This window comes from Dermochelys coriacea, chromosome 18 (assembly GCF_009764565.3).
Source record: "Dermochelys coriacea isolate rDerCor1 chromosome 18, rDerCor1.pri.v4, whole genome shotgun sequence".
In the NCBI taxonomy this organism is placed as follows: domain Eukaryota; kingdom Metazoa; phylum Chordata; order Testudines; family Dermochelyidae; genus Dermochelys; species Dermochelys coriacea.
In genome coordinates this window covers 22,303,705-22,326,400 of record NC_050085.1, presented here as the reverse complement: position 1 = coordinate 22,326,400, position 22,696 = coordinate 22,303,705, and the positions used below count along the sequence as shown (strand labels likewise).

The 22,696-nt window shown below is 39.5% G+C and overlaps 2 protein-coding genes across 2 annotated transcripts in view; one reads left to right on the top strand and one right to left on the bottom strand.

The window, feature by feature from the left end:
- Positions 1-22,696, top strand: part of DNAJC11 (DnaJ heat shock protein family (Hsp40) member C11) — a 73,650-nt gene that overhangs the window by 11,400 nt on the left and 39,554 nt on the right. The window contains exons 2-4 of the mRNA XM_043499832.1: positions 628-757; positions 6,905-6,978; positions 13,521-13,622. Coding sequence (XP_043355767.1) covers positions 628-757; positions 6,905-6,978; positions 13,521-13,622 — 306 coding nt within the window. The remainder of the gene's footprint in view (positions 1-627; positions 758-6,904; positions 6,979-13,520; positions 13,623-22,696) is intronic.
- THAP3 (THAP domain containing 3) overlaps positions 17,880-22,696 on the bottom strand; it is a 49,996-nt gene continuing 45,179 nt past the window's right edge. Inside the window, exon 6 of the mRNA XM_043499838.1 lies at positions 17,880-22,524. Coding sequence (XP_043355773.1) covers positions 22,442-22,524 — 83 coding nt within the window. The 3' untranslated portion in view covers positions 17,880-22,441. The remainder of the gene's footprint in view (positions 22,525-22,696) is intronic.

Here is a 22,696-nt window from a genome sequence, read left to right as displayed (position 1 = left end):
CTGTCTAGAGAGGATTATGTGCTTGTGAGCTAGAGAGTACTGGTCTTGCTACATGGGAAAGCTACTGTCACAGTATATAGCAGAGAGATATGTTTTTAGAATTTTATGCTTAACTCTCCAACCTTTGTTGTTGCAGAATATGGAATGTCCAGTTTTTTTGTTTTGTTTTTTCAAAGTTGATTTGTGTTTGATGTTTTGGAATTAAAATACAGGAGGGGTCTGGTGTGAAACCCTGAGATTTTATACTCTTTCTTCAGAGTTGGCTGTAGCTATCCCATGCCACATAAAACTGAAATGGGAACATACTGGCTTGGTCTAATTAAAATAACATATGCACACATAGGTAATGTATTTTGTTACTGGGTCCCGCTTTTACGCTCTGGTATGCAAGCTGGTACTGTTGTGACAGCTTGGAAAACATGTCACATCAAAATTGGTGCTAATATTTTATTATCCCATGTGAAAAGCTGTATTTAAGTAATAAAGTATAACTTCATTTTACTCTGTACTTAGTATAACTAACTATGCTGAAATGTGTCTGATGGATTCCCGTTTCAGGGCTGATTTTGATGATAATGCTTAAACAACATTGTCTGTGCTCTAAATTAATTTTGTTCCTTTTCACAGGCCTCTCAGGAAGAGCTGAAAGCTGCCTATCGCCGACTATGTATGTTGTACCATCCAGACAAGCACAGAGACCCAGAGCTCAAAACACAAGCTGAGCAACTGTTTAACCTTGTTCACCAGGCTTATGAAGGTCAGTGGAAGGCTTAGATTTGCAGAAACTGTCTTCATAGTAGATGCTGGATTTTCTGATGCTTGAATTGTGTAGTCTGGAGAGAAAGAGAGATTCCTTTGTGCTCTTTAAAGATGATGGTTAATTTTGCACTTTTGACTTGGTGCTTTGGAAAATCAGTACTTTGTTTTTGAAACTAGTATGTGCCCAGTGAATGGAAAATGAGTACATTAGAAGAGCAAGAGTTGCATTTTGAACTGGGATCCAGTTAGGGTCTTATTTTTTATAATCTCTTATTATAATTTACTTTTAATGGGTTTTTACCTGTCTATATTGCCAGCTATGGCTAAATCACAATATAAAATACACATTTTTACCACCACCTTATTCTGTGCATTACCTCACGTTGGCCAGACCTCCTGAAAGTCAATTGTATGAAAAATCATTGTGAAAAGTTTGTATGAAAGTCACTTGTATGAAAAGTGTGCAGTAGATGAGTTTTTGTACATCATACTACAGATTATCACAACATAGAATAATACCTTTGCTATGTGTTCAGTGAATGAGGTAAGGAGTCTTACAATAAGATGTGGAGTCCTTGCCTCATTCACTGTGCAGCTCCACTAAATTTTTCATTGTGCAGTTAAGTTAACTGTGCAGGATGCTTAGTGTGACCCTTTCTTAGCTCTGTCATATATGAATTTAATGAGAAAATTCCATGCAAAATGTGCTGTGCATGTGTGTGTTTGCACATGTCCTAACTTGGTCAAAACCAAATCAATTGTCTCTCTAACAGAAGCACTTGTATTCAGAAAAGTCCTGTTTCCAGGTCAAATGTCAACTTTCGGTCCCTAGCCATCAGAGCTGTTTTTAAATAAATAACTAAATAAGAAGTTGCAAGAATAATTTTTTCAATCTCTAATTTTGTTTAAACTTTTCAAAAAATTTACCTTGAACAGAGACCAGTGCTCAAAAACTTCAAATTGAAAGGCAAATTTAACTTGTTTCTTTGTACTGAAGGGTCCTGAGTTTCCATTCCTGGTCACCCACTCTGTGTATCCCAGCATGGGTAGAGAAACATGCGCTAGGTCTGCTCATGCTCACATGCTAAACATAGCAGCTTGGGCTAGCCACTGGAGTTTGTACCCAGGGGATCAGGTGACTAGCTCAAGTCACCACCTGTGCAGCCACAGCCACTGCTACGTTTATAGCACTAGCTCAAGCAGTAGGATGTATCTGTCTACCTGCACTGGTAACCACAGTCCCAACTGCAGTGTAGATGTATCCTTGAGGTCTTCAATCCTTTTCTTAGTGAGAATTTCCACACATTCGAAGGCCTAGTTAAGGACAACATAGCAAGAGTACTTTGCACTTAACGTCTTCCCCTCCAAGGTTCTCCAAGCACTGTACAAACAATGAATTTAACTCTCTTTTAGGTAAATACTGTTGGTATTCCATGCTATTGATGGTGTAACTGAGTGTGCTGGGGTGTCCACCACACACAAGGCCTGAAGGGATGAAGGTGGCTAGGTACGCCAATTTACTGCCTAAGCTGCACCTAGAGGAGGAGCTCGTGACTAATTAAAAGGATTAATTAAAGAGGAAGCTCAGCTGGACCGGAACATGGTATAAAGCCCAGTAGCTGGGAGTAAAGGGCTGCAGAGAGAGAGGCTGCAGTCACTGTTAGGGTGATACAAGGCAAGATAGGAAGTTGCATACAGATATGGCAGTAAGGGATAGGACTATGCAGACCTCGCCTGCTTGTCATAGGGTTCCTGGGCTGGGACCCAGTATAGAAGGTGGGCCTGGGTTCTCCTACCAGCCAAAGGGGAAATGGCACAGTTAAGGGGCAGTGAAAAGGAAAACTATTATTCTCTATATAAAGACTTTTCACGTCACAAATTAAAGCTAATTTTGTATCTCAATTCACTGTTTTTCCTAAAAATGAGATTTTAATGGCCAGTGAAACAGTCGGAATGTGCTGGATGATGAATCTGCATAGGTGAGACATTTAGTCTTACCAGATTTGGATCTGCTGTCAGGGGCAGATGTACTGAATCCATTTCTGCAAAAGATTTGATTGAAACTGTTTCCCTCAGATTATATTCTGTTATTTGGACTTGGCCAAAGGTTTTTAGTTGTCTGAATTATTGATAGTTATCTTACAACGTTTTGGAGGTTTGGGGAGAAGTAACTGAAATGTAAGTGAATTAGGAGCCAGTCGGATTGTTCTGTTGTAAAACTGCTGCAGCAGCAAACTTGACAATCAGTGATTTAGCCTGGAGGGAGGTTAAAGTAAAACGGTGAATAAATGATTCCTTATTAAATCCCAGAGAATTAGCTAAAGAAATTTGGTTCCTGTGTTTTCTGAAAAGTCAGCATTTCTTTCTCCCCATTAGACTTGAACGTGGGTGGAATAGTTTACATCATCCTTAATTAGGCCTGAGAATATATGGAAACTCACTTAAAAAAAGAAAAAGAAAAAAAAAAAGCACTGAAGACCTTGAGTGGGTGATGATGGGGAATGGAAACTCAGGACCTTTCAATTTAAAAAAAAAAATTGCACTTTAAATCTTGTTCTGGAAATTCAGAGAGCGCTGACATTCTGCTGTAAACAGGTCAGTTTTCTCTTTGAATTTCCTGGCTTTGTTTGTTATGTGTTGCAACCTTAAACATAAACTGTTGCTTATTCAGCATCAAATGGCTTTACAGATAAGGTTGGGCATTACAAAAGTTAAAACCTACTACCAGCAACTTATGAAAAATAGTATCTGTAACCATGCCTCCGTAGGTCACAACTGAGAATACCAAATTCCGGACAAACTGCTGAGAAATGGTGCAGACACACCCCAAGACTGGAGGTTATTCTTCCATGAGATGCACCAATCTAGCAACAAAAGTGAACTTCCGTCTCACCACACTGGCTAACAAGAAGTCAGAAAAGCAGTGTCCTTAGGTATTCCAGTCCTTGTATCACCACCAAAAACACTAGACTGAATTATGAGTGGTTATTTAAAACCAATTTCATCAAACCAAAAGATTCTTCTGATCCCAAAGGACCAGCCACTTACCCAGGTCAATACATGACTCAGATTTTACCCAAAAATCACGTGGTTGCCAATTCTTTAGTATCTAAAATCTAAAGGTTTATTCATAAAAAGAAAGAAAGGTGAGAGTTAAAATCTGTTAAAGGAATCAAATACATACAATAATTGCAAAGTTCTTGGTTCAGGTTTTTAGCAGTGATGGAATAAACTGCTGGCTTAAGTCAATTCTCTGGTTGCTTCCAAATCATTGGAAGGTCCTCAGTCCCTTGGTTAGATGCTCCCATTAGTATAAGTCCATAGTTCAGAGGCTGGAACAAAAAAAAGGCAAAATGGACATGTTTCTAGTGCCTTTTATAGCTTCTGCCATGTGGAGGGAAATCCATTGTTTCACGAGCACAGCTAGTGGAAAATTACAAGTAAAAGATGGAGTTTGGAATCACATGAGCGAGTCACATGTCCATGCATGACTCACTTAGTCATGGAAGGAAATTCCATTAAGAGTAAATAGACATCTTCCATTGTGAGTTAAGTGTTTTATTAATGGGCCACTTAATTTGAATAGTCCCTTCAAGATGTGCAGGCTAAATACTTTGTGGACGTTACCCCAGGAGCAAACGTTTGAAATCCAGATCTAGAGCCAATACTCATAACTTCAAATAAAAAACGATACATGCATACAAATAGCATAATCGTACTCAGCAAATCATAACCTTCCATAGACACCTTACCTGACATAATTTTTACAAGATTTGTTGCAATTATACAACAGTGGTAGCAACAATGATCTACATGGTCACATTTTAATCAGATAACATCACAGTACCTACCTAGGAAAGGTGACTAGCTCACTAATCTCTCCATAGTTAAGATGAAGCTAATTTTCCATTATAAACCTAACACTAATATCTCTCCTTAGCTTCACCAGATCCAAAACAATCCAATTGAAATCTTAGCCAAAGGTCGAACTGTTCTGGGAAGCTTAGCGTAAAGTACAGAAGACTTTTGAAATGGATACGTTTGTAGCAGGGGAGTTCACAGATTGAATTCATTTTCTGAAGATTTTCCTTTCTTTTTTGTTCATATTTTGTTCATGTTACTAAAATGGGTTGACCCCATTCTCTTGGTGGTTTGGAGTTTTGCAGGAGTTTGAAATTATATATGCGCTTTTTCACTTAAATGATAAATGATATTGATCTGGTTAAATGGCATTTGACAAGGTGTTCATGACCCAGTACAAATGTTATGACTTCTTCAAGGCCCAGATGGGCATGGCTGTCATGGGTGGAGTAGCAGGCAGAGAACCACATGGAACTGGGTCAATCTGGTATAGTGAGTGGAAGGAAGGAAACCAAATACTATGATGGCATGGCCCCTAAAAATGAATGGGAGTTTAAAGAAATTCCCAGGCAAAATAGTGAACTTGCAGTAAAGGTCAAATTAATCTATCAATTCCCCCAAAAAAACCTTTATGGGAATGTTACGGTTTTCTGAAAAAGCAAGGCCTTTAAGTTGGAAATTCTATCGATAAGAAGGCTTTCTACAGTATGTATCACTGTGATTCTCTGTTAAAAAAGAATCCGAAATACTCAGAAGTATGCAAGAGCATCAAGATGTATTTTGTAAAAGTAATGAGGTCTTAATAATATGGGACCATACTACAGTCCTGCCTTTGCTGTTAAATCTTTGCTGAGAAGTTGGGGGAAGCCACCTGGTTTTCTTTTAGAGATACTGGGTGTGTAGATAGGACAAATAGGAATTAGCTTAGGACAGCGGTTTTCAAACTTCATTGCACCAAGACCCTCTTCTGACAACAAAAATTACTATGTGACCCCAGGAGGGTGAACTAAAGCCTGAGTCCACCCAAGCAGTGGGGCTGAAGCCCGAGCCCCACCACCCCGGATGGGCGAGCCAGCCAGAGCTTCAGCCCTGTGCGATGGGCCGTAACCTGAGCCCAGCTGCCCAGGACTGAAGATCTCAGGCTTCAGCTTCGGCCCCGGGCGGTGGGGCTTGGGCTTCGACCCTGGGCCCCAGCAAGTCTAACGCCAGCCCTGGTGACCCCAATAAAATGGGGTCCCGACTCACAGTTTGAGAACTGCTGCCTTAGAAAGTAGCTTTGTGACTAAAAGCGTGCTATACTTTCTGTACCAAGAGAAGGAGATGAATAAACCATAAAAGTGTGTGTCTGGACTGATTTAAAAAATACAGATTAATACCTAATGTTGTTGTGTATGCTGAAACTCAATTCTGAACGGAATTTTGTAAATTCTCCTGCGGTTTGATATTAGTGAAAAACCTCTCTGCCATATTTGTGTAATTGCACCAAAATGCTGCTTCTAGGCTCATTGCTGAAAAAGTGGGTAGGTATCACCAGGCAGCCTGTAAAATCAGCTGTGGCACAGTACTATCGGTGTATGCACCCAGTGGCAGTATTACATTCTGTTTAGAATATTTCAGTCTTACTTCATCCACATAGCTGGGATAACACTTGTGCTTTCTGTTAGCAGTTAGTTCCTCCTAAAGCTGCTTCACCAGATGAGCAGAGTGCAGGCGTTCACAGGTTTTTCTTCAGGGATGTGGTCGCTGCTGGGAAAATTATTGCCATAATCTCAGCTATTAGCTTTTGCTCCTTTGTGACTGGGATTTTTTATGTTTTAAAGTATTTTAAACCTTCTAGAAAAAACAAATTATGAAGCTCTATGCATTGAGATTCAATGCCTGAATATGTACAAATGTGCTGTGCTCACCTGATGAAATAGGAAATGGTCCCATGGATGATAGCTAGAAGGTGTGTGTTTCATTGGTCTGAAAAAATATTGCTTCTGTGATTTAAAAATTGCAGATTATATTAATCTGCATGTCTTTATCAGAGTTTTTGTCCTTTATTTTTATATTTAAAGGAATGGAAATCTAGTGGATAGAGATGTTAGTGTGTCCTGTGAGTAAGTGTAGGTGTAGAAAATCATTTGTGGAGCAGGAGAAGACGCCTTGTGTGTCTATTTACAGCTGGTCTACAGTATCTGTGTTTTTATTTGAAATAGTCATTGATATATTTGCTGGAATTTTGAAGGAAAGACTGAAAACTGAGTTCTGTACTCTGAGTATGTTTGGTTTTAATTTGCAGTGCTTAGTGATCCACAGACAAGAGCCATTTATGACATATATGGGAGGAGAGGACTGGAAATGGAAGGATGGGAGGTAAGAGAAATTCTTTACCTTATATCTCACAAAAGGAGCTAAATCCAGCCTAATTTGAAATACTTACAATATCAAAACTATCTATTTGAAGACACTCTTGTTTAGTTATTTCAGCCTCTCTCTTTTAGAACATCTCGATGGATTTTCAAGTAATGCTTGTTTCTTCTTTTTTGAAAAGAGTACAATAAATCTGACATTCAGAGAGTTCCCTAATAGAATATTACCATGAAAAGCCACATCTTTCTGAGACAAATGTGTCATCGGTGTCTTTTCAGTCCCATGCAAATGTCTTTCATCTAAAACACTTTCACAATCAGCTAGTCTGTGAGATTAAAGATTTCTTGAAGCAGCTGTAAGATTTATCCACTCTTTACCTGCCCCAACACTTCAACCTCTCTGGCCACTCAGTAACAGACTTAAAGGTGGCAATTTTGCAACAGAAAAGCTTCAAAAACAGACTCCAACGAGAAACTGCTGAGCTTGAATTAATATGCAAACTAGTTACCATTAACTTGGCTTTGAATAGAGACTGGGAATGGCTGGGTCATTTTTTTTTTTATTTACAGCTCTACAAAATGCCTAAACCACTTCAGCCTTGTTTCTCAAATCATTGTCTTTTAGAGTGTGTTGGCCTGTCTTTTGTAACACATCAACATTAGTTACTTTATCCCACCAGGAGACACCAAGTATTCCCTGCGGACATCTCAGATGGAATGTGTCAAGTTTCTTGTTGTGGGCTTCTAACATTTGCCAAGTTTCAGAAGCATATAACTTTGTGGCTATCACGATGACATTATATAACTTTATTGTGGTTACCATCTTGCGTTCCTGAGTAGAATACCGTGATACTGTCTGAATGGAGTCTTTCGCATCCAGTCCACTCATTTCACTTACTCCGAGAATACTAATATCAAACAGAGTCATTTCTCTGACTACTTGCCTCAGTTTCCTACTGTCCCACATGGTTTTCATATTACAGCATCTGATTTTATTTTGGTTTTAGCTGTTAGGATTTCTTGTTTCAGGTGATGAAATCCCTCCCGGTTTTGGTCCACCACCCATCAGCTGATGAAACATTCAGCTTCACAGGAGAAAGGGTTACAGTATTTGTTTAGATTTTGCCATATATTTTCACCAGGGTGCTGGTAGCAGAAATATGGTCAATTTGGAGAAACTGGCACATGTTTTCCCTAAACACAGTTGCCTGGATTGAGAAGATATCTGTTTTTAGCATGGCTGTTTTGCATTTTTTCCTTTGACTTTTAGCCTTCTGATGTATGGTAGGGATACACTTTGTAAACTGAACCTTTCAGTAGGAAGTCCACCCAGCGTCCTTGTATTCATGCTAATTTGCAAAGGAAAAAATCAAATTAAATAGTTATAGATTGCTTGCTTGCTTGATTGAATTAAACACACAATTTTTCATCAAAGTAGCAATTTTAAACATTGAAAAGTCAGAGTATACATAAGAACATAAGAATGGCCATACTGGGTCAGACCAAGGGTCCATCTAGCATTCTGTCTTCCGACAATGACCCATGCCAGATTCTTCCAAGGGAGTGAATAGAATAGGGTGACTATCAAGTTATCCTTTCCCCTGTTGTCCAGTCCTGAAATCTGGCAGTAAGAGACATCAATTAAAGTTCACCCACAAATGGTGAATAGTGATGAACACAAATAAAGAGTAGGAGTACTTGTGGCACCTTGGAGACCAACAAATTTATTTGAGTATAAGCTTTTGTGAGCTACAGCTCACTTCATCGGATGCATAGCTCACGAAAGCTTATGCTCAAATAAATCTGTTAGTCTCTAAGGTGCCACAAGTACTCCTTTTCTTTTTGCGAATACAGACTAACACAGCTGCTACTCTGAAACAAATAAAGAGTGTTTCACATCCAACTGTTGTAGACTTTAAAAGGGTTTTCATGGATATATTTGAGGCAAAATGGGGTATGATGTGTGTAGAACTTTAATGTTTACATTTCTTGATTTCTTTGTTTAAAAATGCAACCTTATGTTACATTAATATAAGTTCTCATACTTAATACATATAGATAGTGAAAGCCTCAGTGCAATACTGATTATATGGAAGATCACAACCAGTATTTTAGATTTCCGTTGCTAAATTCTTTCTGGGTCTGTACAGCTTTCTACATGCATAACCTAGACTGTGGATGTGTAGAGACTAAGGGTATTAATTTTCAGTATCCCAATTACAAATAAGGGCTTGTCTACACTACCGCGTGGGGTTGATCTAAGATACGCAACTTCAGCTCATGGATAGCGTAGCTAAAGTCAATGTGCTTAGATCTACTTGCTGCAGTGTCTTCACTGCTGTAAGTCAATAGCTGACGCTCTCCCATCGACTCCGCTTGTGCTTCTTGTTCTGGTGGAGTACCGGAGTTGATGGGAGAGCGCTCAGCAATCGATTTATCGCAACTATACTAGATGCAATAAATCGACCCCCGCTGGATCAATCACTGCCCACTGATCCGGCTGGTAGTGTAGACAAGCCCTAAGTTACTTAGTTTTATTCCACTGTTCATCATTGTGTATGGGCTCTGGAGACTGGTATGTAAATATAAACAGTAGTGGATATAGGTAGCCCTTGAGAATCCAAATGAAGTGCTAGGTTGAATATAAAAGAATGAAACAGACCTTTTCAGTCTCATTAGAACTGGATAGGCCAAGCATTGAAACTTTGCAGTTAGCTGCCATGCAGGATGTGTCCTGAATTTTAACTCATTTTATAATCTGATGACTAGAAATTGAGTGAACTGACACCTATGGAACCTTTTCCTCTTCCTTACATCACAAAGAAAGTCAGAGAAAAAGTAACTTAAGAGTTCTTAATTCAAACTTGCAAAGGTTAAGCAGCTGGGATTTTCCACAACATATCTCACCCTTTTGGCCTTGGCAAAGCATACTACCTGCCAAACGTGTCTTCTACATAGTTCTGAAAGACAGATTTAATCCCCGAGTTTCTGTAAAGTGGTTTTAAAGTCAGCATCGGGCAAGTCCTTCCCATACCTCATGCTTAATTAAGACTTTACCACCAGCAGTTTTTGAAGCTGATATCTAACATCTAACGCCTGAGATTCATATGCAGGGGACCCTAGGAACCTTCTCCACAAAGTTTGGCTTCAAAAGGCTGATCATTGCCTGGTGGATTTCCCACCAGTTTTTCAAAGCCCAGCTTAACACAGTACAAATCTCTTTTTGGGGTGAAGGGATGGGAGATTGGCTTCATTGAGATTTAATATATTTTAATTGTCTCTCTGCCCAGTAGAGCTGAACAAATACTGTAACCCTTTCTTCTGTGAAGCTCAATGTTTCCTCAGCTGATGGGTGCCCAAGACCAGTGCTATTATGCTTTTAAATATCGGAAGAAAATGATGCTATAGGAGAGAAGGTAAAAAAAAAAAAAAAAAAAAAGGAGTAGGAAAGAAGGGAGAGGAGAGAAATGGTGTAAGAAGTAGAGGAGTAAAGGTAAATGATGAAGGGAAAGTCTAGAGTTTAGGGAAGTCAAGAATAGAAGAATGTACAACAGGGGAAAGACAGGAGGCAGAGTAAAAGATAGTGGGACAGTGGGGAAGATTAAAGAAGGAAAACAGAAGTGGAGGGAGATGAGGTAGAATGGAGAGAAGAGAATAAAGGGAACATGTTTCCATTCTGGTGTTCTATGAGATAGAATATGAATGTGTTATACAATTAAATTTTTTGCATGGTTCTTATTGGAATCGGGGTTCCCTAGCCACAAAATTTCATAATCCTCTGTGCGTGAGGAGTAGGTGAAGGTGAGGGACAAGTGCTCGAGTGAAATGTCTAACACAGGAATCCAAACTTCAGAGACAGCCGTTCATTTCTGGACGCCACTATGTATCTCACTTGAAGCCAGGGTGGATTTGATTTAAATCACTAGTCAGGAAGACTCGATTTAATCATGATTTTCTACATAAAAGTGCATTCTTGTTGGTTGTTATAACCTTAATACATATTCTTTACAACTCAGAGATAGATGTAGGTTTCATTTTTAGAAGATACACACTATATATTTTTAAACAGTGATTTATTTTGAAAACTTTTCAGATTGGTTTTACAGCTACACTATATCAGAAAATGAATGATTGTTTGGTTATTTCATTTACCAAAGATAATTGAAGCAGATATTTATGAAGTCATTGGGAGGTGAACTATCTCCAATTCAGCAGGTTAATCATTAATATTTGGAGGATTTTCTTGTCATGCTGTATTAGGAGGAGACCATTGCCAGACAGGCATTTAAATTGTTTTATTTAACTAAATCAACAATGTTAAGTATTCTGGATTTTTTTCGTCAACAGCAAACATATAATATTTTAACAAAACATACATATGTCCCTCGCTTTTCACATTTATCTCCAGACTTCTTTTCCTTGTCCAGATCTATTCTGCCCCTAACAATCTTCTATTCATTGAACTTTTTGAAACTTTGCACTTTTAGAGAGAGGTAAGGGATTGACTCTGTGTACGAAAATTTGCAGAGGGACAATCGAGTTGAGGTCTACTCTTACTCACCTCTGTATATTATTTATTTAAAAACATTTTTACTGTTAACAAGCATGTTACCTCTGGAGACACAAATCCAGTATGAGAACTGCAAAACAAAGCATCTCTGGTATCTTCTAGAGTGAGCACTGAGTCCCATTGGGTAGATAGAAAGATTAACCGAAATAATCTATACAAAAGTCTGTGGAACCCCATAATATTGGGTCCCTAATCCATGAACTATTGGAACTCATTTACAAAACTTTTCTTAAACATTACATGAATATATTGTCTCATACTTTAGAATTAGAATTTATAATCCCTATTCCATGATCAGATATCTTTGAGCTATAATGTATCTTAATTAAAACTATCTTTAGATAGGTTTTTTTCCTCAAAAAACATTTTATCAAAAAAATCTGATTTAAATTAAAAAAAAATCTTTTAAAAAAAAATCAGTCATTGATTTTTATCCACCCTGCTTGAAGCCATGAACTTCCACATGATAAAATTCCAATATAAGTGTTAGTGGAAGCATTGCATAAAACTGGGTATTAGGCAGATTAGAATTAGCAGTCTGTTTTGAAAAGTCAGCAGATTTAGCCCCATTTCTTCTTTTAAATGAGCTATGTGGTTATCCCAAATGTAACTTCCTTTTGAAGGTGAACTTCATAATGAAAAATAGGACACTTAGGCACTGATCCTGCAAACACTTGCATGTGCTCACCTGTAGGCACATCAGTAGACCAGTCTCTCTGAGTCATTAAAATAAATATTTCATTTTCACTGTTAAGATTTGCTGTCTTGGACTGATCTGGTGGTGATAACAGGATTACATTAGTTTAAAATGTAGCTCTGGATCTCTAAACCCCATTTGCTGCTGGTCCGTTTCCAGGTGGAGTATAAAGTGCTGGTTTTAACCTATTGAGTTTTATGTGACTTGGGATCTCTCTACTTCAGAGAGTTTCTTTCACAATGTTGGTACCACTACAACAGTGGATCAGTGGAGGTGATTGAGCTATATGAGCTATATGCTCACCCTGGGTATAAATGGAGAAGGGGGCTGCTGGCAGGACACTTTTCATGATGGCACCATCACTTTGAAACTCTCTCTACCCCCTCACATCCCAATATGCCAGATTTATAACCCGATGGGCACATGGCATATAAACCACCTTTCTCCTAGGCATGTGAGAAAGGAATTGATTGAAAGAGAGAGTGAGAGGGTTCTTCTGTGTGGGGCAGTAATAGGGTTATTGGTATGGTATATGAATATCATTATACCTTGTTGGAACTGCCAGATATATTAGACCTCTTAGTCCTTGTCCCTCAAAAGAACACCTTCAAAAGATGAGCCTGGGAGCTTAAATTGATAACTTTCCTTTAATTAAAAATCAGAGACTCAATAAAGACATTGGATTTATGTTCTCATTGCAACTATCTGTACCCACTAATGCTCATAGTTCTGTAACTGCAGAAGTGTTAACTTCCCACTTCACGTTGAATGGTCTCCTGCAATATGTATTAACGCCTAGTGCTAAACAGTCTATTCCATCTTGTACTTAGCTGTGACACTCTGAGTACCTTTCCCACGCCTGAAAAAGAGCTCAGTGTAAGCTCGAAAGCTTCTCTCTTTCACTACAGAAGATAGTCCAATAAAATATATTACCTCAGCCACCTTGCTTCTAAGATACCTGAAATACATACATCTGTATATATATAGAGATTTTTGTTATTTGTGTTGTATAGTTTTAATTGTGTAAAAAGTACTTTGGGCCAGGAATATGTGCTTGAATTATAAATCTAAATACATAAAGTAATAAAAACACAGTGGCTTGATTTCCCAGTGGATCACAGGAAAAAATCATATTGTGACAGGAAAGAGGATCTTATCTAAGAAGGGAGTGAAAAGCACTAGAGTGTTCCAAATCCTGTCAGAGATTCAGTTGTCTGTGATTGTTGGCTGGATGTTCTATTGCCTGTTAACCTTTGTTTCTTAATTCCTTTGTGCACAGGTTGTGGAGAGGAGAAGAACTCCAGCTGAAATTAGAGAAGAATTTGAGCGTTTGCAGAGAGAGAGGGAAGAAAGGAGACTTCAGCAGCGAACTAATCCCAAGGTAAAGTAGAAAACACATCTGGTCTCAAGAATGAAGCCTTAAACCATAGGCGCTGACTCCGTGGGTGTTCCAGGGCTGGAGCACCCACAGGGAAATTGGTGGGTGTTCTGCACCTACCAGGGCAGCCAATCTTCCCCCTCCCCAGCTCACCTTGCCTCCACCTCCCCCCCTGAGCGCGCCGCATCCCCGCTTCTCCTCCCAGCACTTGCTGCCACAAAACAGCTGTTTCACGGCATAACAAGCTGTGTGAGGAAGGGAAAGGAGCGGGAATGTGGTGGCTCAGGGGATGAGGCGGGAAGGAGGTGGGGCGAGGATTTGGGGAAGGAATCCAATGGGGCAAAGAGGAGGCGGAATTGGGGCATGGACTTTGGGGAAGGGGTTGGAATGGGGGCAGGGCTGGGGAGAGGTCGAGCACCTACCGGCGCTAGGAGAAGTTGGCACCTATGCCTTAAACTGTTAGACATAACAAGGAGTTTTATGGCTAGAGGAGTGATTTGAAACTAACAGGGTCTTAGCTAACCACATTTATTGCAGTTTTTCCCACCCTTTTATAATGCTGCAACATATAAGGGAAATGCAGGGGAAAAAAGCATTTAGCATGTGGCTTACAGTAAAGTGAATTGTTTTAAAACGTTCTCCTCTATGGAGAATTCATTGTGCTTTCATTGGTGAGATATATGTAGAAGTAAAAATCTTTCTTGGAACCCTGAGAAAACATTCCAAACACAGGAACTTCTGAGTCCTATGCAAATATTCCAAATAAAGTGAAACTCCCTACAGTTCTCTGACAGGTTTCCCCTGTCACAGGTGTGCTGAGATCAGTTTCAAAGATGCATTTGAACGTAATGAAAGAAAGACAATTGACAAATCAGTTGCGTAGCAGAAATCTTCCAGTTGGAGTTTAGAGAGCAAAATAAGGTGATAAAGAACAGTCAGCATGGATTTGTCAAAAACAAATTGTGTCAAATCAACCTGATAGCTTTCTTTGATGGGGGAAGCGGTAGATGTGGTATATTTTGACTTTATTAAAGCTTTTGATACTCTCTCGCATGACCTTCTCATAAACAAACTAGCAAAATGCAACCTAGATGGAGCTACTATAAGGTGAGTGCATAACTGGTTAGAAAACTGTTCCCAGACGGTAGTTATCAGTAGTTCAGTCATGCTGGAAGGGCATAACGAGTGGGGTCCTGCAGGGATCAGTTCTGGGTCTGGTTCTAGTTCTGTTCAATATCTTCATCAGTTATTTAGATAATGACATAGAGAGTACACTTACAAAATTTGCGGATGATACCAAGCCAGGAAGGGTTGCAACTGCTTTGGAGGATAGGATTAATATTCAAAATGATCTGGACAAACTGGAGGAATGGTCTGAAGTAAATAGGATGAAATTCAATAAGTATTCCACTTAGGAAGGAACAATCAGTTGCACACATACAAAATGGGAAATGAATGCCTAGGAGAGAGTAATGCGGAAAGGGATCTGGAGGTCATAGTGGACCACAAGCTAAATATGAGTCAACAGTATAACACTGTTGCAAAACAAGTGAACCTCATTCAGGGCTGTATTAGCAGGAGTGTTGTAAGCAAGTCATGAGAAGTAATTCTTCCACTCTACTCCGCGCTGATTAGGCCTCAACTGGAGTATTGTGTCCAGTTCTGGGTGCTACATTTCAGGAAATATGTGGACAAATTGGAGAAAGTCCAGAGAAAAGCAACAAAAATTATTAAAGGTCTAGAAAACATGACCTGTGAGGGAAGATTGAAAAAATTGGGTTTGTTTAGTCTGGAAAAGAGAAGACTGAGAGGGGACATGATAACAATTTTCAAGTTCATAAAAGGTTGTTACAAGAAGGAGGAAGAAAAATTGTTGTTCTTAACCTTTGAGGATAGGACAAGAAGCAATGGGCTTAAATTGCAGCAAGGGAGGTTTAGGTTGGACATTAGGAAAAACTTCCTAATGGTCAGGGTGGTTAAGCCTGGAATAAATTGCCTAGGGAGGTTGTGGAATCTCTCCATCCTTGGAGATTTTTAAGAACACGTTTGACAAACACCTGTCAGGGAGGGTCTCAATCAGTGTTTCTCAAACTGGGGTCCCCGAAGGTACTCCAGGGGATCCGTGGGCCTTACTGAGAAACTCCTCCCGCTCTCTCCTTTCCTCAATTCCTTCCCCTCCCTCCCAGCACGCCGGGGAATAGGCTCCCTACCTACCCTTGCTCTGCGCCACTCCCGGAAGCGGACAACATGTCCCTGCTGCCCTGGGGGAGCAGAGGGTCTCCACACGCTGCCTCCGCCCTGAGCGCTGCCTCTGCAGCTCCCATTGGCTGGAACTTTTGGTCTAGATAATACTGAGTCCTGCCACGAGTGCAGGGACTGGACTAGATGGCCTCTCAAGGTCCCTTCCCTTCCAGTCCTAGATTCTCTGATGAACCTGAATATTTTGGGGATCTTGCCAATAGCACAGTTGGGGTCCATTTTGAGAGAACTTTGTCATACTCTCACTACAACAGCTGCTATTCAGTGCATTGTTCCTAGCTCTGGGTCTGCTTGAGCTGTAATAAACTGGTACCTAAATGACCCCCATCATAGCTGAAGCTTTAGTTATTTAAATACAGTCAAGGATATAAAGTCTTGTGTTGATAACAACGTTTTCATAGCAACATTTTGTGTGTGTCTTGTGGGGAAGATGAAGTCAAACGTGGTGGCCATCCACTGCTTTTTCTCCTCTCCCTGCTGAGGGTAGGAGGACATTCTAGTAGTTCAGGATCCTGATGGGTTATTGGCTTGTTATCCAGCCACACTTAGCAAGACAAGGCTGAGGAGTATAGCAGAGATTACCAGCCATTGCTGTTTAAAAGCTTCCTGAACCTCATGGTATTCACTTGTTATGCAGTGAAGTAATACAGTACCCAGGAGTTCAATCTCTTGGAGCTGCACTAGCCTAATTTATGCTTGAGGTTTCCCAAACATTACTCAGTTTTTGGCTTTTAAACTATTTTGCATAAAATAACAGAAACCCCTATGTGCCTATGTTTGAAACCAAGGCTGGAAAGCAAGTTCTGTGAGGCTTGGGATGTAATCATGATCGTAAGCCTTAGATTTCACCCCCTCTATCCTGCTGCCCCTGGGCACAAATTTTAAACTCCTTTATTAAGACAAAGAGAATTTCTCCAATTTGATAGAAATCCCTGGATGAGAAAATAACTTCCATTTTATTTATAAATGCCCCCTTAATTGAGAGAAATTTAGCTGTCTTCAAGATGCCGTGTTGGACAAGCTAGCTTGGGGCTCACAATTAACAAACTCTGCATTAAGAAACACAGAAGTGCAGGTTTTGTGTGCTTGGTAGCTCGTAGTGTATCAAGAAGACTGCTGCAGTGCCACCATCACCATGTTAATGCATGTAGTCCCAGTGCGCTGATACAGACTAACACGGCTGCTACTCTGAAACATGTGATTTAATTTGTTTCTTGGGTCATCCAGCTCATCAGCCAAGATTCTACACTGGTGCAACTGTTGTCTTGGAGAAATGATAGTGTTTATATTACCAAGTATACGAAAATGTACTTTTTAAGATGGATGTGGGTAATGTTTTGCACCCCATCAGAGTAGTATTCCTTTAAAAGTTTCCTATACTTGACAATTAATGCGGATTAAGGTAATGTGTGAATTTAAAGCACAATAGGTGTTTCAGACCAACTCCATGTGTAGACATTCTTATTCCAAAATAGGAATTCCTTGTTCCTGTTTACTTTAACCCAGAGTGGGTTAAACTAAACAGGAGGAAAGCACTCTTACGCTGGAATAAATCAGGAACAACTGTGTGTAGATACTGTTTAATGCACGGAAATAATCCAGTGAGGAGTTAATGTAAAATGCAATATTGTTTTTGTTTTTTTCCTGCACTTGATACTTTATATTCAACATGTTTAATATTTTGCACTGTTGTTTTCCTTGCCCGCTTCATTCTATTAGGAGTCTGGTAAATTAATTACACTATAATACACAACTCTTCTTCTGCATCAAAACTTTACTTTTCTTCACAATTCCGCACCTGTCATAATACTAAAATTATCCAGAGTTCCTTCCCTAGTGTTCTAACTTTGTCTCCTCCTCTTATGGATACACAATGTGGCTTGCTCTCATCCCTCTTAACAACAGCCAGCAGACCAAATGCTGGCTTCAGTGTCTGGACACCTGGAGCTCACCATTACTGTCTCAGGCCAACATGGGCAAAGAGGCAGAGCAAACAGAACATTTTATTAAACGTTTTATTTCTTTAAATCTTTAAAAAGAGAAGAAAATATTTATACCATCAATAAGGTGCTTGGTAACGGTCCTTTATTGTCTGGTCTCTCTCTGACTTATTGCGTAATTAGAGTGGAGATCATGTAATTTAGATATAATTTACCAGCAAAGAGAATATTGAAAGACTTGCATGGGTCTGATTTTAAAAAAAGAAGAGCACAAACAAAGATTTTCACCTTTATAGATCTTTCTGGTGGATAACATTTCATGAATGAGAGGGAGGGGAGTGAGAGTGGTGACAGAGTGTGGGGTTGAGTCTAGGTGCTTGTCACTTGTTGTGGTGTCATTTCCTCTCTCTTAATATAGGCGTGTGTAGGGAGAATTTGATTTGTTTTTACATTTCTCTTTCTCTAATCCATCATTAGACTTGGCTACCCAGGATCTGGTCTTGTGTAGTTTAACAGATGATGTAGCTTCCCACTCCACCTACTCTGATCTGATAAGTCTGCCTCAGTGATAAATATGTGTGTCTCGTCTGTCGCTCAGAAAGGACATTAGCGCTAAACTGTGTCTTTGAGGCTTTAACTGAAATGATATTGCAGCTTCCGTTCCTTCCTCAGCTCCCTGGATGTAGCTTTCTCTCCTTTTTCCTCTGCCATATAGGGACAACTAAACACGGATTGTTCTATAAATACTAAAATTTATCTGTCGGCATATCTCATATTGTTGAAGAACAGTTTATGCTCTGCTTATTCCCATGGGACAAAAACTGTTTTACAGTATGTAATTTAATTTTTCTTTTGTGGCAATTTTTCTCTGTGCCACCTATGTTATCACTGGAAAATCAAATAAAAATTAATCATAAAAAATTGTGGCTGTATACAGGCAATATATAGGAGTCCTGCAAATTATTGTCAGTCCACTGAGCAATGTGTTTCTGTGCCACTTGCCCCACAGGCTCACTTTCCTGTTCTTCTCTTCCCCTCCTCCCTGCCTTCAGAAGAAATCTTTTTTTCTTCTTGCATGTGCTTTGGTCTTTACTGGAGCTTTTCTGCTAATACACAAAGGGTAAAATGGAAGAACTCTTCCCTTCATGGTCTTAATAAAATCAGAACTTCTATATTAAAAACCACTGGAAATATCTCAAAGCCAAAACAATGGTTTTAAATGAATCCCTAATGTACTTGAGATGCCCTTCTTTTGTATTTCCCTTGGAGAAACCAAGTCTTCTGGAGACCAGGTAGCTCTTTTACCTCAATCTTCTCTCTCTAGCCTCAACCTGAAATATGGGAAAATGAGGAGGCAGATTAGTGAAACTCAGTGTGGCTTAAGAGGAGCCTGGAGGCAACTGGGTTTATTTTACCGTGAATGTGGGGACCAAAGATACACTCTGAGTAGGAGCTGAGATGAAGAGGGCACAGCAATCGAAACAAACTGTGCAAAAGAACAGGAGTGACAGCCAGTGACTGAAAACAGGCCTCTTGGCTCCTTTGACCCAACCTTAATGATCTGTTACCAATGGCATTCCAACCAGAAAATGGATTCCAGAAAATGGATAAAGCTAAAGAAATTGGCAACATCCTTATTGCAAATGAGGGTGGTTTGGTGCAAATGGATATTCTGAGGAAAGTGGGGAACAGACAGGGAGTGGGGGTTGGTTATTGCCATATAATGCTTCTCTGTGACTTTAGGAATTTGACACTTTTTTCTGGGTGTTTCACAGTAGTTGTAAGCAATAAAAAGTAGAGCTGCAGTGTAAGCCTGAGCCTCTGTGTCCTCCGATAAAATTAGCCATCTGGGTGTTTACACCAGTTGTTTATTGGCATTCTATGGAAATGTGTCTCTAGGCAGCGTTCCCGTGGAATTAGGTAGCACAGCTGTGATCATTTCATAAGAATGCAAGCTATTTTAAAAATTCTAACGTTTTATTAGTTCTATAAAATGGTTCCAGCTAAATAAAGCATTTCTAACCAGAAATGTTGAGCGATTCCCAGATATAGGCAGTTTGGCAGATTTTAAGTTGGGTTATTTGCTTTGAGTTTTGTTTTTGCTTTTTGAGATGTGTTGATGGGTTTGGAAAGTCAGTTACTTGATTTGAGAGGAAATACTTCACACTTGGAGAAAGAAAATCTCTTTATTTGCCTGTGTCGGAGAATACAGATACTTTGAGGGTCAACCAGCTCCCGCCACCTTTTTCTTCACATGCGTCAACTTGCAGGAATGTTCTCCCTAGGGAACAGGTTTCAGAGTAGCAGCCGTGTTATTCTGTATCCGCAAAAAGAACAGGAGGACTTGTGGCACCTTAGAGACTAACCAATTTATTTGAGCATAAGCTTTCGTGAGCTACAGCTCACTTCATCAGATGCATAGAAGCAAGAAAGAGCGGGAAGAATCTCTTCTCTGGTACTACTCTGGGTATAATTAACATGTCTGAATAAATAAAAATTAAGCCATCTCTGTTTTCACTGCTCCTTCTTTTGCCATTCTGTAGTACTGCATCTTATGAATACTACATCCTTCTCTGTGCTTACAATTCTGGTTCACAAGCAGAGTACCTTTGCCTTTGGGGGGGAGGGGAGGCCTCCACTGGGATCAAAATTTAGCTTTTTCTTGAGTGCATTAGCCAGCAACTGACTCGGATACTAGTCAGATGCCCACTTCAGTTTGGCTTAAACAAAACAAATTTTGATGGGCAATTTTACAGAAAAAGAAATTAATAAAATAGTTCTAAAAGGCTTACATTAATAATATATAAAACACTCCAACTGTCACATAGCTGAAAATTACAGAATATTGCATGGTGACTATGTCCATATCATTGTGGAAAAGTACCTCATTTCTTCCTGCGCCACCATTTTAGGAGAGGTACAGCAGAAAAGACACGCACTAAATTAGACCCTCCAAAGAAATGGTATCTGCATTAGCTTTTAGCTCTAAAATATCTCTTGGTTGCTTCCACCAGTGTTAGCAATGGCATGGTTGGTGACATTGTAACATTGGTGCCGTCTAACCCTGCTTGGAGCCTTGTCTTCAGTAGTACTTTCACCAAAGCTACCACTCCACCAGTGGGTAACAAAATTGGAAAAATTTAGTGAAAAGGGAGTTTTCCCAACCAGGCTACATAAAAGTGTGGTGATCAACTTGGTAGGATACAGGTGATGCTGGAGTTCAGTTTGACCAGTGTGTCAGACAGATTCATAAGATATTTTATTTGCATGCTTAATCTATATTTCTTGCCTTTTTTTAGACATAGATTCTGCAGCTGGGTTAATTTGTTCCAGTGTAGTTTCATGTATTGATTATTTTAATTCCCTTTTAATCAATATACTTAAATCTGATAGTTGAACGCTGCAGCCATTTCAAAGTGCTGCAGAACACATTCTGGTCCAAATCAAACCTCCTGATTTTATTAATCCAGTTTTAATGACCTTGCACTGTTTCCTTGAGGAACAGAGTATTATGTTTAGGGTAATTTGGTGCTTGATTTTCTGTCTTTCAGGGCTTCTGTCACCAGTTTCTCTCTCTGACCTTGCAAGACAATGCTTGCCACACAGATTACTACATTCCTACTCTCACTATTTGATTGTTTCTTGATTTTCTTCTATGACTAGCTGATCACTGATTCACTCTCTCTTGCTCGCTTTATTCATAGAACTGGCTGCCTTCCCAGTTCAGTCTTTATGATTCCCAGGGACAGATTACATTTTACAGGAAGACACATTATGGAAATTATTTCTTTGTTGTTGTAAAGCACGTTCCTTGTAAAATTATTTAATTAAAAAGCACCACATTTTTCATAAAAGGAAAATTATAAAGAGGGAATTTCACTGAAAACCCCCTGAAAACCAGGCACATTACACTTATGCAAAAAGCCATTTCCTTTGCAATAATTAGCAATACCAGCTAAGGAAAAGTGGAACATTACTGGTGGATATTTGTGTGGGAATAAAGCTTTCACCTGCACTGAGTTTCCTCTTGTTGCATGACTCTGCAGTGAAGACACAATTTTTTCTTATTATCTCAGCTGTTTTCCATAAAAGTGATTGTGATATCATAAGTAGATGCTGTTTGCAGTCTGAGCTATTATAAAGCTTTCACATATAGGAGCCATTGCAACACATCAGTAGCAATCTTGACAAAATCTTTTTAGATTATGAGTTCTTTGGCACAGGGTCCTTGGCATGTTTTGGTTTGGAAAGCACTGCCCTAGCAAATTTGTCATTTCTACTGGAAATAATAATAGTAAAACATGAGAAGAAAGAAAATAAAAGAGAGCTCCTTGCAGATGAATTCCAGAAACTGCCATCCTTCCTTTCTAGGATGTGTCTACACAGCAGCTGAGAGAGTGCTTCCAGCTAGTGTGCTAAAAATAGCAGTCTGGCCATGGCAGTGTGAGGGTGGCACGGGCTAGCTGCCCAAGTACAAACCCACTGGACACTCTGTGGGTGGTGCCCTCCCAGCTGCTGTGTAAACATACCCTCAGGGACCGAGAAGCTTTGATATAAATAAATGCATTTTCATTCAGACATCTTTCCTTGTTTACTATGTAAACAGATACTGCAACGAGGACCTCATGTACTCTGTGATTCTGTGGCTGTGGAATGTACGAATCCATTCCTTGCTGAAGGATTATGCTGTACAATCCAATCTTTCACTGAAATAAACTAAAAAAACAAAACAAGTCTAGTCCTTATGATTGTAAAGGAAACTTTCAAACATCAACTGACATGAACATCAAACATCTAAACAAAAAGAAAAGGAGTACTTGTGGCACCTTAGAGACTAACAAATTTATTTGAGCATAAGCTTTCGTGAGCTACAGCCAC